The following is a 15815-nucleotide window of genomic DNA, read 5'->3' as shown; positions in this document are numbered from 1 at the left end:
CCCATTAGGAAATCAGTTGTGGGCTCTGACCCATTCTCCTCTCAGCCAGCACTGAGAACAGCTGTTTACTTTCCCGAGGAAGTGCTGAAGCTTGGTCCAGTCACTGATTTCCTAAGCTCTCCTGTAATCCATACCTTAGACGCACTGTATTCGTTCATCCCACCTCCTCCCAGCTTGTGTCTAAGTCAGTAATGAAGGTTCTCTTGGGGCGCCTCGGTGGCTCAGTCGGTTAGGTGTTCACCTCTTGATTTTGGCTCAGGTCATGATCTCAGGGTAGTGAGATTGGGCCCTCTGTCGGGCTCATGTGCTGGGCCCACGCCTGCTTAAGAGTCTCTCTCTCCCCCTCTCCCTCTACAGCCCCCCCCCCCCCCCCCCGCCAGGGTTCTCTTAAAATGCAACTTAGTCAGCTTTTAAAAATAAAGAATTATTTCATATAATGCTCTAGAAAGTTCTCTCTTCTGAATATGAAGGCAAATTCAAAGAAGGAATCACTCCTTTAGAAAGGGAAGAGAAGTTGGTGATATAAGAAACTGACACTCTAAAATCAGAAGTCCAGCAGCACTGGTGTTTTCTGTGTAAAACATGTGGGGTGGCCATCGTATGAGAAGGTGGTAGTTTTTCCCTCACTGTTCAGCACGTGATTGTTCTCTGAAGGGGCTCTGAGTGTGGCTCATGTTTTCCTTAACTGGATTGTAAGCCCCATGCACTTATCTTGTGGTCTCTTTATGCCTATTACAGTGTATGCTGCAGGTCGTAAGGGCCTGTGCTTAGTTGGTTAGATGATTATCTTAGAAAATATTTTGTGATTTGATTTTAGGGCTTCAAGTCCTGATGAAGCAAATGGTTTAAATTAATTAGGGAGTGGTGACATTGAACATCTGGTTTGGATCTTTATGTAGAATATCTTAGTACTGCGGCTTGTAGTCAGTTGCTGTTGTGCATTTATAAAACTTCACTGTCATTGCTGGGCCTTCCAAGTTTGTGTTATTCTCTGTATATCATTCATGTGGCCCTGAGTAGCAAAGACCTGCATTTTGGGCTTGAGTTCAGAAATCCAGGCCAGGGCCTTGGTAACCAGGGGTCCTACTCTATAGTTGTGTAGATTGAGGCTTCCCAGTTATGAGATGGGAGATTGTACAACTGTGGGATTGTCTCCACCAATGAGGATAGACTAGAGCAGTAGGTAGGAGTAGTTCCATGTATTTGAGATGTGTATCCCAACATGGTCATATTAATTCTTTATCTCACTTCTGAGCACTCAGAAGTATGGCACTTGTACTTTGTTACTAGAGACTGTCCCTCTGCTTCCCAACTCTCAGATGCCCACCCCTCAGTGGATTTGACAACATAATCAATATATTTGTGTCCCACCATTGTGTTGAACCCCCACTCTGGACCCTTTCTGGGCTTGTGATCCCACTTGGGGTTTCCCATGAATGAAGAGAAATTAGATAATGAAGATAGCTCTGAAATTAATTGGGGGACTGTCTGCATGGTTGAACCATGGCCTGCCTGTGCCTCAAACTAGAATCCAACTGCCTTCCCCTCTCCCTCCACCTCCCTTTGTGCGAGGGTGTGTGTGTGTGTGTGTGTGTTAACCGTTCTGAGCCATGATTTCTTCATCTGTGAGATGGGATTAAAAAAATAGGTCACAGGGTTGTTGTGAGAATTAAATAAAGTAATATATCTAGAGTGTCAAGCAGTTACAACAATATTGTAATTAAGAAAAAATTTTCAGGAGGGAGACACTTCAAAAATAGCTTTTTACAATGAATTCCACCCCTCTGTCTTGGGAGGAGAAGGAGAGGGGGGCTGGTTGGGGTTGGAAATAGGAATCCTATGGTGAAATGGAGACAAAAGAGAAATGGGTAAAAGGGGGTTAAGTTTGGGTAAGAAGAGATTTTTGTGCTTACTAAGGATTCTGGGCCTCAGAATATAAGTTTTATGTCTTTATATGTTTTAATTGAATAACCATATAACTTTTTTCAAACACTGTTCTTCCCCTTTCTTTTTCCATATAAACGTGTCTTGGAGATCCTATCCCGTTAGCACATACAGATCTACTTTTTGGTTTAACACCCAATAGTATTCTGGTGTAATGTTGCATATTTAGTGATCTTTCAGTCCTCTGTGATACTTTATAATTGCCCAAAATCAGTGTGTAGGAACCAACACTTCAGTGAACATTTTCGTCCTTATACATATGTGTGTATGGCCCTCTTTGTGAGCATAATTAAAATAAATTCCTAGGGGCGCCTGGGTGGCTCAGTCAGTTAAGCGTCTGCCTTCGGCTCAGGTCCTGACACCAGGGTCCTGGGATCGAGCCCCGCATCGGGCTCCCTGCTCAGCGGGAAGCCTGCTTCTCCCTCTTCCTCTCCCCCTGCTTGTGATCCTGCTCTCACTGTGTCTCTCTGTCAAATAAATAAAATCTTTTAAAAAAAAATAAATAAATAAATTCCTAGCAGTGGCATTGATGAATTAAAGAATCTATTCATTTTGGATTCTGATAGGTATTGCTAAATACTCTGAAAGACCCCCCAACAGATTTACCCATGAAATGTATGGAGAGTGCCTACTGGCCCTCTTATCTAGCAGCTGTTACTGGGTATCAATATTTTAATTTTTACAAATCGGATGGGTTAAAAATGGTATCCTGCTTATTAATTGTGTGAAAGTGAGCATATTTTTCAAAAATGTTTTGGCCACTTAAAAAAAAATGCTTGCTTGCTTGCTTGTAGCCTTTATCATATAGAACTTACTCTTAATTTCAGTAGTTCAGTGGAAAGCACCAGGGATGGTACTTTTTTTTTTAAGTGGGAAATGGGGAGGAGGATTTATGGTCTGGTTGCTCACTAAAACTGCTTGCTGCCTCCCATTCTGAGATTCCTTAAGACAGGAGATTCTGTCTGTGTGTTCTCTTTAATCCTGCTTTTGATTGTATGAGTTCTTGTGTGTAAAACGCTCAGTCACGGTGCCTGACACTGTAGTCAGCGCCGCTTCCTCCTTTTTCTTCCCTCTCATTGTTCTCCCGCTCGACACCAGGCCTCGTGGGGGGCCGCCTCTCTGCTGTCTATCAGGGCTTCACAACACCTGACCTCCGAGTGGTCAGGGTCGCGGGGCAGGCCAGCAGTGTGCATCCCCCTTCAAATTGATGTTCTCTAAATATCCTGCAGTTATTAGAGAAGAGCTCCGCGGAAGTCTGCAGACTAAGGCCAAATTTTGGGCGTCTCTTGACCTTATCCTGCACTCTGCACAACAAAACCTTGACCACCGTCCAGAGAAGGAAAATATTTACTCCAGTTTGTTCCTGGGGTTTGATTCTCTTCCCCGGGGTAGTCTGTCCAGTCTCCGTTCCTGCCACACCGGGGTACTGGCGAGACCATTTCCCCCTACCCACTCCCACTTGATGCTTAGTGTCCCTTCAGTCCAGTCTTGATGTCAACATGAACGAAGTAAGGGGACTGAATTGGGTTTAAACGAAACCTATTTGAATTTATGTTTTAGTGAATGTTCCCTCTCAAAGGTTTAGTCCACACTTAAAAGTGCTTAAAACAGCGCTTGCAACACATCCCTTTTGAACGTTCTCAGAGGTGACAAGCTTTATTCTTAGATGTTAAGATTTTTTCCCTGCGGTAGCTGAAGACTTTTTAAACCTCAGTGTAGTGATTGAAGCGGAATTAAAGTTATAACTATAAAGTAATGAGAGGAGCCCTTTTGAGGACCCTAAAAGTGGTCCAGATATAACAGTGTTCAAGAGCAGTGATTCCTAAATGTCACGCTATGAAGAAGACTTGGATTTTCTCCACTGGAGAATGCTCTGACATCATTTGTCTTTGAGTTTCAGGGGCTTTGTGGGCCCTCTGAAAATTTATCTGCAAACCCTTCCTGAATTTCTATAAAGGTCGTTCATTTTCATGTATTGGTTCTCAGATTTTGTTTTAAGGCCTTAGAGTCAGACTGTATCTTCAGCTTAGATGGGGGAGACTGGATTTTGAGGTTAGAAAGAGGCCAGTATGTATGTCTGTATGATACAGGAGGCCTGTTCAAATTTTGGCAGCTTTCTCACTTTACACGTCAGGTATTTAGGAACGCATGAAAGGGACTTTCTGTAGCTAAAGGAGAGGAACTGATGGACAGATCTAAAAGGAGCTTCCAGACAATGTTTCACCAAAAAATTAAAATCTGAGGGGAAAAAGGCAAGCATATTTGAGAATAATGCCAAACCGGAAGTGTTAATATACATTGTTTTCCAGATGGGTCTGTTCTGTTTCCTCTTAAATTGTACATACAAAAGCAGCTAGCCCAGTAGGTTCTCTGTGTATGTTAGTGACTACGCTTCTCAGCTTCAAAAATACTTCATGTTAATAGCATTTCCCCCCTTCTGAGGCTTTCAAGCTTTTTCATAAACTTGTCTTCTAACTCAGTATATCTTCAGCATACTGGAGTGCAAACCACAATGTCTGAAGACTGTTACCTCGTCTTCAAAATTTTGGTATTCTGTGCCTTTTCTTTTGAAAATACTTTAAAATGGAGGGAAGATCTTTCACATGAGCATAGTCTATATCCTGAATAAGCATAAAAAGCATCTATGTTTTAAAGCACCCCTGGATGATTCACACAGCCTTTTAGATTTAGAGAAGGCTGATAATTGAAAGGAAGGGTTGTGTTAACAGCAACAAATGTGGCAGAAGTGGAAATGTTGGTCTATTTTTGGATTTCCTCTGTGTTTGCTTTGAATTCATCTACTGATCTAATCTTTAACCGTCTATGTTCAGGATGCCGCCAGGCAATGCTGTGCTTGTCAGAATCGTCCAAACTCATCAAACTCATTTCAGGGAGAGAGCATTTCAGCACCCTGGAGGAAGATTTTTAAGGAATACAGGATTTTTGTAAAAATAGAAGGATGAATAGAGGTAGGGCAGTTACATAATTTTCCAGATGAAAAGGAAGCGCCGGCGGCTGTGGCCGCAGCTCTGACAGATGGAAGACCGAGAACCGGAGCCTGCTAAGAAGGGCATTCATTGTACCTCTGCTCTGTGGTACCTGAAGTTTACGTTCTGTTTTAGGGCGGCACTAGGTATATAGGCCCTGCTGGTACTGGGATAGTTGGCAGATTCAGATTCAGTAACATTCAAATCTTACTCAGACATATCTTTTTGAGTTTTGTGGTCTCTTTTCTTGTTTTACATTCTCACAACTCCCCAAACTGGCTTAAGTCAGTGAGCAATCCTCTCCCACCTGCTCTGTCCCACCGGAAGTACTTTCTAGTGGGGACTGAAGATACTGGACCAAGGAGGGGTCCTCAGTGACTTGGGTGCATGACTGGGCAGGTTACTCTGCCTGGTACCTGGGTGGTGTCTTCTTGGCAGAGCTCCTCCACCTGTCTGCTCAGGCTGAATTCAGATGAGGGGCATTTGCTTTCCTTCCCTGTTCCACCAGTGGGTGGCAAGGGTGGGTGGCAAGCTTTATCATGCAGCCCACAAAGCTCCTTAATCCCTAGAGCTGCAGGGATGGGACTGGGCCAGGTAGCATTAGAACTTCTGTCTTAACACTGAGATCCTGCTCCTTTGTCATCCCTCCTTGTCCAGCTTTCAGGCTGCCTGCCCTGTCCCCTCATGCTGTGACGTACTCTCCCTCTCGAGTTTCAGGTTCTCAGCTTGGCAAAAGCAGCTGGTGGAGATGGGGACAAGGGGGGAGGATCTAAAAGGAGTGCACAGATCTGAGGGAAGGTGGGAAGGCCCTGCCCTTTTCTAATAGAGAAGATTAGGGCCGAAACCAAAAGCTAGGAGAGAGGGAAGTGAGAGGTGGCTCTTAGAGGTTTCCCCTTGGTCTTTGGGAAGCGTGGGGTTGATGGTGAGGTTCCAAGAAGTGGGTCACACTCTTCTCCTGTCTGTACCCTCGCCCTCCCCTCACATTCTCTCAAGCCTGTAGGAAAGCACAGAGGACTGGGGGTGTGAGGACCCAGGGATCCCATGAGGGAGACTGATGGTGAATGTTTATAAGTTAATGGCAAGGAGAAGACACTGGGAGAGAAAAGAAACAAATTTTTATTGTGATCAGCTCCCAACATCACACAGAAAAGTAGAACTTCCATATTCCCAGGGCCGAGATGAAACAATTATCAAGATTTTTCTTGGACTTGCTTCCAGCATTTTTCCTTTGTCTTTTGTTTTGTTGCTTAAATATTTTTAAAGCAAATTCCAGGTATCATGTCATACATGTTTCAATATGCATCCCTAAAATATTTGGACACTTTTATTATATAAAACTATTATGCCATTATTAATAATATTACTCTTAATTTACAAAGATGGTTAAAATTCGGGTTGTTTTTTTTTTTAAGATTTTATTTATTTATTTGACAGAGAGATAGAGAGGGAGCACAAGTAGGCAGAGTGGCACGCAGAGGGAGAGGGAGAAGCAGGATCCCCGCTGAGCAGGGAGCCTGATGCAGGGCTCAATCCCAGCACCCTGGGATCATGACCTGAGCCGAAGGCAGACGCTTAACCGGCTGAGCCACCCAGGTGCCCCAAAATTCAGGTTTTTTAATTGAGATATAATTGACATTAATTTCAGGTGTATAACATAATGATTCAATATTTGTATATTTTGCAAAGTGATCACCACAATAAGTCCAGTTAACATCTGTCACCATACATAGCTTCAAGTTTCTTTTCTTTTTTTTTTTTTAAAGATTTTATTTATTTATTCATGAGAGACAGAGAGAGAGAGAGAGAAGCAGGCTCCCAAGGAGCAGGGAGCCCGATGTGGGACTCGATCCCAGGACCCTGAGATCATGACCTGAGCTGAAGGCAGACATTTAACCATCTGAGCCACCCAGGCACCCCTGAAGTTTATTTTCTTATAATGAGAACTTTTAAGATCTGTCTTAGCAACTTTCAAATATGCAGTACCATGTTATTAACTGTAGTTACCACACCATACATTACAACCCCATGACTTATATATTTTATACCTGGAAGTTTGTACCTTTGACCCATTTTACTCACCTTCCACCTCTGGCAACCACCAATCTGCTCTCTGTATCTATGAGCTTGGTTTTTTTCTTGAAGTTTTATTTTAAATTGGATTAATCACTTTTAGATACACTTTGTTGTTGTTTTTTTTAATAAAAGATACCAACTGTAAAAAAATTCAGATTTGAGGCAGCTGGGTGGCTCAGTCAGTTAAGCATCTGCCTTCAGCTCAGGTCATGGTTCCAGGGTCCTGGGACTGAGCCCCGCATCGGCTCCCTGCTCAGCTGGGAGCCTGCTTCTCCCTCTGCCTTCCACCCTATGCTCTGTCTCTCCCTCTCTGTCTTTCAAATAAATGAATACAAATCTTAAAAAGAAAATAAAAATAAATTTAAAAAAATTAAAAATTCAGATTTAAAATATGCTGAGGCTCAACGATGAAAGTGTAAAATGGAAATAACTTATAATTATGTAGTATTCCATGTGACTTTTAAGGGAATCACATCTACCTCCTTGGCTTCAGTTATGTCAAGTATTATTTGCATCCCAAATCTCTCTGAGCTTACTGCCTACTCAACATCTCTACTTCAAAGGCCCAAACAGCTCTCAGCATCTCCAAGCCAAACTCCTGGCCCCACTCCGACAGCCCCCAAACTCGTTTGCTAGTATTTCCTGAATATCACTGGATGGTAATACATCTTGTCTTTCCATAAGTTAAAAACTTACGAATCATCTTTGATACCTCCATCGACTTCAGTCCTATGGCCGGGCCAGCCAAAGACGGAGCCTTACCGATTTTACCTCATTTTCTTTCTCAAATATTCTATATTTCTCTTCTATTCATTACCCTCGCCGAAGCCACCAGAATTTTGATACTCTTGCAGTTCTTCTCCATATTGCATTTGCTCTGTGCTCAGTTATGCCACTTTACACTGGGATGAGATCATCTCCTTATTATGTGTATCACTTGGATAATACAAATAGAGCTATTTATTAAAAGACTGGATAGATCGTGGGAAGTGATATATATTATAGTTGTAAAGGTTCAAAACACCAGTTTTTAAAACAATGGGATTTATGAAATTGAAAAATACAAAATAACTAAATTGGTCTAAATCAGCGTATTTCAGTTGCGTTTGTTATATGTTATTGAGAAAACCTTGATTTGTACAAGTCAGTAGTGACCAATGAGGATTCGAAACACTTAGTACCTGAAAATATACTTTAGCTCAACTGTCCTGGAAGCCTGAAAGAGGAGCATAAGGAAATTGTTTCAAAGCTGAGTTACTGAGAGTATCTCACAATTTGGCTAATTTCTTAATTTTGCAGGTGTAAAATTTAGAAAAAGTATGTGAAGTGGTTCCTCACGAGTTTCAGTCTTTTTGGGGGGAAAATATAATACTGCAGTGTTTAACAGCATCATTTTAAAAACTCGCAGGTGCCTTTGAATATTCAGTTTCAAGACAAATTTCTTGTTTTGTATGTTCTCAGATTCTCTGACACCAACTTGGCGTCAGTAGCTCAGTGGCTTCTGACGCTAACTATCCATCGTTTCCACAGGCCCCACAAATCAAGTGCTCATTCCCACAAGACTGTGCGCCTCCCCTCCCTCACTTCATTCAGATGCCAGTTGCAAATACAATTTTCAGTACTTCCGACCAACTGGCTTTAAATTTGGGGGTTCCCACAGCCCCCCTCTTCAGGTTTGGCAATTTGCTTAGATGACTCTCAGAACTCAGGGTGCAAAAGACAAAGTGAGGTGAAGGTGCAGAGAGTCCATGCCCTCTCCTCTCTGGCGCCCCACCTTTCCAGCACTTTGAGGAGGTCATCAACCTGTAAGCTCCCCAGACCCTGTTGTTTAGGGGTTTTTATGTAGGTTTTATTATTTGGGCATGTTTGATTAAATCGTTGGCTGTTGATGATTAGACTTCGCTTCCTGCTTCTCTTCTCCCTTGAGGGTGAGGGTGAGGTGGGGCTGACAGTTCCAACCCCATCATCCTGGCTTGGCCTTTCAGGTGACCAGCCCTCATCCTGAAGCTCCCTAGGGGCAGAGGGAGAGGGGGAGAGAAAATCCTAAGCAGGCTCCACGCCCAACGCAGAGCCCAACATGGGGCTCGATCTCACAACCCTGAGATCTTGACCTGAGCCAAAATTAAGAGTCGGGCACTGACTGAGCCACCCAGGCATCCTTTACTTTGTATTTTTAAAAAGAAATTCTTTTGGGGGAGCCTGGGTGGCTCAGTCATTAAGTGTCTGCCTTCAGCTCAGGTCATGATCCCAGGGTCCTGGGATCAAGCCCCGCATCGGGCTCCCTGCTCCGCGGGAAGCCTGCTTCTCCCTCTCCTACTCCCCCTGCTTGTGTTCCCTCTCTCGCTGTGTCTCTCTCTGTCAAATAAATAAAATCTTTTAAAAAAAGAAATTCTTTTGAAGTATGTTAAAGCAAATCCCAGATACAATGTGTTAAGAGCGTCTTAAAAAGTACAGTATTAATAATAGTTAAATGGATATTTGAAAACAAAACTGACGTTGGACATTGGTAGAATATCTGAAGCATCTGTGCAGAACAGTTTGTAAGCCACTGCCTACCTGATTCTAGTCATAAAGGAGCCATGTGAAAATAGAGCTGAGTGCTTTAAAAAACTCTTCCCGTGGTCCTCAGTTTTTTTGATCCTGTATTAGGATTAGGGTTAGGAAGTAGGATTAGAGGGTCATCTTGGAGTTCCCCTTAAAATCATGAGATACCAAGATCATACCAGCTTATTTGGTTTTTGCTGCTACTATTCTATTGTTATTTCAGGTATCGAAGTTAGGAAAGCACGATCTTAGTTTGTGCTTGAAAGAAATACCCTCGTGTACACCTTCCTAATTGCAGCATTTCTTCTAATAAAACCCAAGTTAGAGAGGATCTTTATTTTTCACAAGTGCTTTGAGAGACTACCTGGCCCAGCTTAGTGACAGAGCTTTGAAAGAAAAAATAACTTTATTATTGTATGATTTGTGTCTTAGTAAAATAAGGATTATTTGTTATTGTTTTTAAATGACATCAGTATTTTTTTAAGTTTTATTAAATCCAGTTGATTTTTCTGTTTTGAGTAAGCCCTCTGCCCAGTGTGGGGCTTGAACTCACAACCCTGGGATCAAGAGTCACCTGCATGCTCTATCGACTAACCCAGCTAGGTGCCCCAGTACTATTTGTTTTTAAAGCCATTTCTGTATCTGATTTTTCAAATTAGTTTTTTTTTAATTTCAAGTTTTTTTTGTTTTTGTTTTAAACACACACACATTTTTTTTTATTTGAGAGAGAGAGAGCATGAGCGGGGAAAGAGGGAGAGGGAGAAGCAGACTCCCCGCTGAGCAGGGAGCCTGATGCGGGCGGGGCTCCATCTCAGGACTGTGGGATCACGACCCGATCCGAAGGCAGACGCCCAACTGACTGAGCCGCCCAAGCACCCCTGATTCTTTTAGTTTTTTAAGTCTACAGAGAAGTTGCCATGCTGGGTAGGCCATGGTGGATTTTTCATTTAATTTTGAAACAGTTCAGTAATTTAAACACAGTTCAGTAATTTAAACAATATTCTGGGGAAGAGGGAATACTTGTTTTTGCCATCCAAAGATGAAAATCTGCTTCCTGCCTAACATTCAGACCCTGAAGCTGTCAGCGGCCAGATCTGACCCCTCTACCTTAGCTGGCATCATCTAATGTTCTTTCCAATCCAGTTATTTTAGCCTATAGAACAGTCTCTCGATCTATTTAGCTTTTTCTTCAATAGCTCTGTTTGGTATAATTATTGTTTATATAACTGGGATGAAACACATATACAGTTTGGGCTAGGAAAATTGATTTTAGAGGTAGCACCAGCTGTTCCCTTTCAGGCTGCTCTGCTGGCCTTGCTGAATCTTAGAGATGCTTAATAAAAGCAAGGAGGGAGGAACTTGGTGCTTGTCTCTGTGGATTCAGCTAGTAGAGATTATTTATCCATGCCAAAAAGATATGTCTTTAATAGATGGCTTTTGTGTTTTGTTTTAGAATCACAAGAAGCTGATGAACAGCTGGTAGCAGAAGTGGTTGAAAAATGTTCATCTGAGACTTGTTCTAGAACCTCAGAAAATGAGGTAGCACAGCAGGCTGTTGATTCTTACACGGCCAAGGATTTCAAAGAACCTGAACACGAGAGTAGCAAAATTTCAGTAGTGAGGCCATTTTCAATAGAAACCAAGAATCCCACGGATATCCCAGCAGCTCTAGGAACAAAGGCCGCTTATGGCTGTGTAACTGTGGTCTCGGGCGAGGCTTTGCCCTCCAGCACACCAGAAGCCATCCTGGACAAGGCAATGACAGAAGGCACCATGGGGGTTGCACTGGAGGCTTCCACAGAAGCTGACCTAAAGGCTGGCAGCTCCTGTCCAGAGCCTGTTCCCAGCAGAAGCAAGCTAAGGAAACCCAAACCCGTGTCTCTGAGGAAGAAGCCAATTGGTGAATTCTTAGAAACTGATACTGCCCTGGAGGTCACACCTCTCCCCCAGGCTTCCTATCAGTTCTGTCCCGATGAGATGGATGGGAACACAAATGCTTTGCTAGGAGGTGCCAGGATCCAGAAATCTCCCCCTGATATGAAGGAAACATCGCGCACTCCCAGCAGTGACACCAACGACTCAGGAGTTGAGCTGCTGGAGGAGTCAAGGAACTCACCTCTGAAACTAGAGTTTGATTTCACAGAAGATCTGGAAAATGTAGAGCCCAGGAAAGGCCTTCCAAGGAAGGTTGGCAGGAAACTGGGTAGCAAACTGCCTCCCAAGGTACAGAAAGATAGCATTAGTAAGCCGGTAGGCGCCAAAGGTGCGGACCAGCCTGCAGACCCCGCTGCACATAGTGCTCCTCCCTCCCAGGCATCTGCCAAGCTGGATCCCAGCCAGTGGGATCACCACAACTTCAGTCCCTTTGGGGGCCACTCAACTCTGCAGAACTCCCCCCCCCTCTCCTCTAAGGGCTCCTACCACTTTGACGAATCCATGGATCCCTTTAAACCAACTACAACGTTAGCAAGCAGTGACTTTTGTTCTCCCGCCGGTAATCATATTAATGAAATCTTAGAGTCACCCAAGAAGGCAAAGTCGCGTTTAATAACGTGAGTGACGACGGGCGCGGGTGTTGTGTTCTGTGTACTCTGAGTTTGGCAGCCGACTGCTCTCGTTTTGGCCAACTGAAGTTACCTTTGAGGTGCCGCAGGGCAGACACACAGCTCATAGCTTTGTGCAGCAGTCCTCACTATCTTGCCTAACTCTGGTGTAGGGTCAGAAACACCAGAGGCTTCCTTTTCAGGCGTCTGCCTTGTTTCTGAGTCCTCAGCTTATTCAAGCTCCACACCTTGGGTACTTTTCTCCTATTTAAAAAAAAAAAAAAAAAAGAATAGGGTACGATAGGTAGAGATTTGATGGTTTTCAGAAATCCTATCTGGGCTGTCAGGAATTAACTTTATCTACAGAATTCAAGTGTCAGTGCTAGCCACCACCTTCAGATTCTCTATGGATAAAACAAAAATTCCAAGCCTCCAGATTACCCGTCTAGTATCGGTAACATGTGCAGAATGGTCCCAAAAGGTCTTCTAGAAGTCTTTCACTTAAAACGGGAAGCTGTGATTTTTGTTGGAAACAAACCTACCGCTAAAAGTTAGTAAGAATTCTTACGTCCCCGTGTTTAGCTTCTGGCTCCATCAGGAAGGCAGTAAATGTCCAGTGAGAATTAAGAACATTTTGAACGTTCATGTAAATCTGACTGAATTAGTCTTTTGTTGTGTGTTGTCTCCCTCCTCCTCCCCTGCTCTCTGGGACCTCCATAACCACCTTTGCAAGGTCCTTGGTGTTCTCAGAGTGATCAAGCTGGATTCCGTGTAAAGTTTCAGTTTAAATTTGTTACAGGGTTACCTTTTCCCAGAACTTGGGTTGATGACAGTATATCCCTTTGTGACCCTGTGACATTTTACTAAAAATGAGATAATAGAGAAGGACCAATGACATGGAGGATGAAATGTGAAAAGGGAGGATGAGAAGTACCATTATTTCTAGCTGTTACCGTAGATGAGTCAGGAAAGTAATGGTCCGCAGTACTGTGACCTGACAGAGCATGCTAGATGGCATGATGCATTATATTAGAAAAGTTTAAAGAGCAGAAAGCATCAGGACCAAGAAGCTTGAGCCATGAGAAATCAGTTCCTCGGCAACCCCAGAATGTCCAAGGTGAATGAAATGTCAGCAGTAGTTCTTGATCTGTTCTTTGATTATATATGAGCAGTTAAGTGGTTGCTGGAAAATATTGATTGGGCATCCTCAGAGTGCTCTTCTGTGACTGAGGCTGGTTACCTCTCTCTAGTCAGTGCTTCGGGTATGTGTTGGCCCCGTCATTGCCTTGGTGCTTTATAATGTGGGATGTCCAAAATACGGGGTGCTTCTGGCTAGCAAGGTTGATAAGGAGTCATCGGGGGCCTCCCTACAGTTGTATGTCGAAGCCGTGTAGCCAGTGAATTCATGTTAGATCAGATTAAATCTGGACCAAAGGGAGGGGAGTTTATCCTACACTTAATTTGCAGTAGCAAGAAGTACCCTCTCAGATCCTGCCACTCTCACCCGGTGGCATTTTCCTCCTGTTCTGTTCTTGGTGAGTGAACTTCTTGATTTAATATACCTTACAGATTTTTTTTTCTAACTCTTACGCAATCAAAACTCTTGTCTCCTTGTTCTTTCTGTAAGAGAGGGTGCTCCACCTCTTGTGTAACTCTGGGGTTTTGTTTAGAAAATCCCTTCATCGGTAGGAAGGGCTGGAGGTGTACCTGTGAAGGAGGATCGAGTGGAAAGTTTGAAGTTCTGTTAGCAGGTTACTTGTGGGGCTTTTTAAAAGATGCATGCAATTGGCATCTCAGATTCTTCTGTAAAATGGAGACATTGTACCATCTATGATTGGTATTTTATGGCTCAAATAAGATAAATTATGTAAAATCACGGTAAACTTCTTAGTGATACACACATACAGTAGTTATAATCTGATCCATTGTCAACTATTGTTGTATTCACACACTGCCTTTAATCTGGATGATGAGACATTTATGAGTAAATGTTCTCAGTAGTGAAATGTTGGTTTTATATATTGACAAATATTTGGAAGTTCACTTTTCATCTATAAAATTGAATATGAGGCATTTCTGAGTATTTCTACTCCTCTTACTCTGTTAGAGAGAGGTTCCTGATAATCATTCGCTCACCAATGATAACATTCATGAGTATGACATTTTTATTTGTATCCCACCTCATAGAAAGAATTTTGCAGCCTTTACATCTGCCAGACTACAGATAAATATTCCAGGCTTTACATGATTTTTTTCTCCATCTGTCTGTCTCTTTTCTGTCTCTAATTTTGTTGGTGCATCAGGACTACTGAACAAGTGAAATTTCTCTGTTTTCTGTTGTAAGTACTTCTGCTGTTTCTGTTTGTCCCTGGGACCGTTGGCAGTTCCTCTCCCCAGACCATCTCTCCATAGCATGTTGGCTTGTTTCTGAGTTTGACCTTCTGATGATTTTTTGCATTTCATTTGCCACTTCATGAGTCAGCTTAGCCTTGCAATTTGTACCTAAAGGAGTGGAGATCAGCCTTCCACCTTAGGTGCAAGAGCTTGCACTCCCTGGCTTGGCACGCCTCACGTGGCACTTTGATAATGAGCGCTGGCTTGGCCCCGAGATCATCCCGACAGTGGTCTGAGGGACTGCTCTGCTGTTGTTGGAAATAATTGACTTTTTTGATAGGATAAGGTTGCTGGCTTGGAGCAGGGGATACATTTTAGAGGCAACTCCAGTTTGGTGGTTTGGTAGCAGGGGGTGGCATTTAGTAAGAGCATTAGTAAAAGAAAAATCCAGAAACTAGATAGTGATCATGCACATTCTGGTAACTTTATATGCTCCTCCCTTCCCCCTCCCCCCAGAAGAAGAAGAAAAAGTTGTAAATTTATTTATTTTGGCAGAGTGGCTTTTTTACTGGGAATTTTAAGTTCATTAAAACAGAACAGAATCTGAACTAGTCTTCAGGTCATAAATTACGTGCCAGTTCCAATCTTTGCACAAATACATGACATTCGTTTTCCATCTTACTGCTTAATAGAAATGGTAACCATTTACACAAATATTTTTATTTTTGTACTTTCCGTTGACCATAGTTCTTCTCTGTTAGCACGCAGGTCTGGAACTGTCTTATCAGACTTATGTGGTTTTTAGTGCAATAAAGAACTTTTTTAAAGAATCTGGTCCAGTGTGGTAATTTTTCTAATGAATTGTCACAGCCAAGTGAGTAAGGATCAGATGAACTGAATGTCTCTAGGTGCTAAGGGTACCTCTGAAAGGCTTGGTGGTGTGTAAGCAGAAACCGCAGGGGTCAGGGTACTGGTAAACGTCCCACAGAAGCACGTGAGGTCTTTTCAGAGAATGAGCTGAGCTCTAGTTCCTTGCTTGCCCTGTCTCCTGGGAGAAGATTCAGAGACGTGACAGGTGTTCCCCTCTCTAGTGTGTAGATGTAGAACGTGTGTGGTGCTGTATGCTTTGGCTTTTCTCTGCACACATCGCTTTCTCTGCTCCATCTCATAGCTTGGAAATTGTCAATGTGATTCCAAAATGGCCTGTTTTGTTTTTTGTTTTTTGTTTTTTCCTTTCCAGGAGTGGCTGTAAGGTGAAGAAATATGAAACACAGTCTCTTGCTTTGGATGGCTGTTCTCAGGTGAGTCTCTGCCCATCACCAGAATGTCTCTTAGACCAGGGGTACCCCAAACTGGAGTTTGTATCCTCCTGGGGGGCATGGGGGAGCCA

General features: G+C 43.0%; 1 protein-coding gene across 10 annotated transcripts in view; it reads left to right on the top strand.

The window, feature by feature from the left end:
- The window catches only part of TACC1 (transforming acidic coiled-coil containing protein 1), a 116757-nt gene that overhangs the window by 74190 nt on the left and 26752 nt on the right, over positions 1 to 15815 (top strand). For 4 of the 10 annotated variants that reach the window (XM_032413377.1, XM_032413376.1, XM_032413370.1 and 1 more), the window contains exons 3-4: positions 11002 to 12100; positions 15666 to 15726. In XM_032413377.1, the coding sequence (XP_032269268.1) occupies positions 11002 to 12100; positions 15666 to 15726 (1160 nt within the window). Of the gene's footprint in view, positions 1 to 11001; positions 12101 to 14394; positions 14431 to 15665; positions 15727 to 15815 lie in introns of all 10 variants that reach the window. The other 6 variants (XM_032413371.1, XM_032413369.1, XM_032413367.1 and 3 more) reach the window with 2 other exon arrangements.

Source organism: Phoca vitulina, unplaced genomic scaffold, assembly GCF_004348235.1.
Source record: "Phoca vitulina isolate PV1807 unplaced genomic scaffold, GSC_HSeal_1.0 scaffold15, whole genome shotgun sequence".
NCBI lineage: Eukaryota > Metazoa > Chordata > Mammalia > Carnivora > Phocidae > Phoca > Phoca vitulina.
Note: the sequence above shows the minus strand (reverse complement) of the source record. Positions and strands in the feature narration are given on the sequence as shown.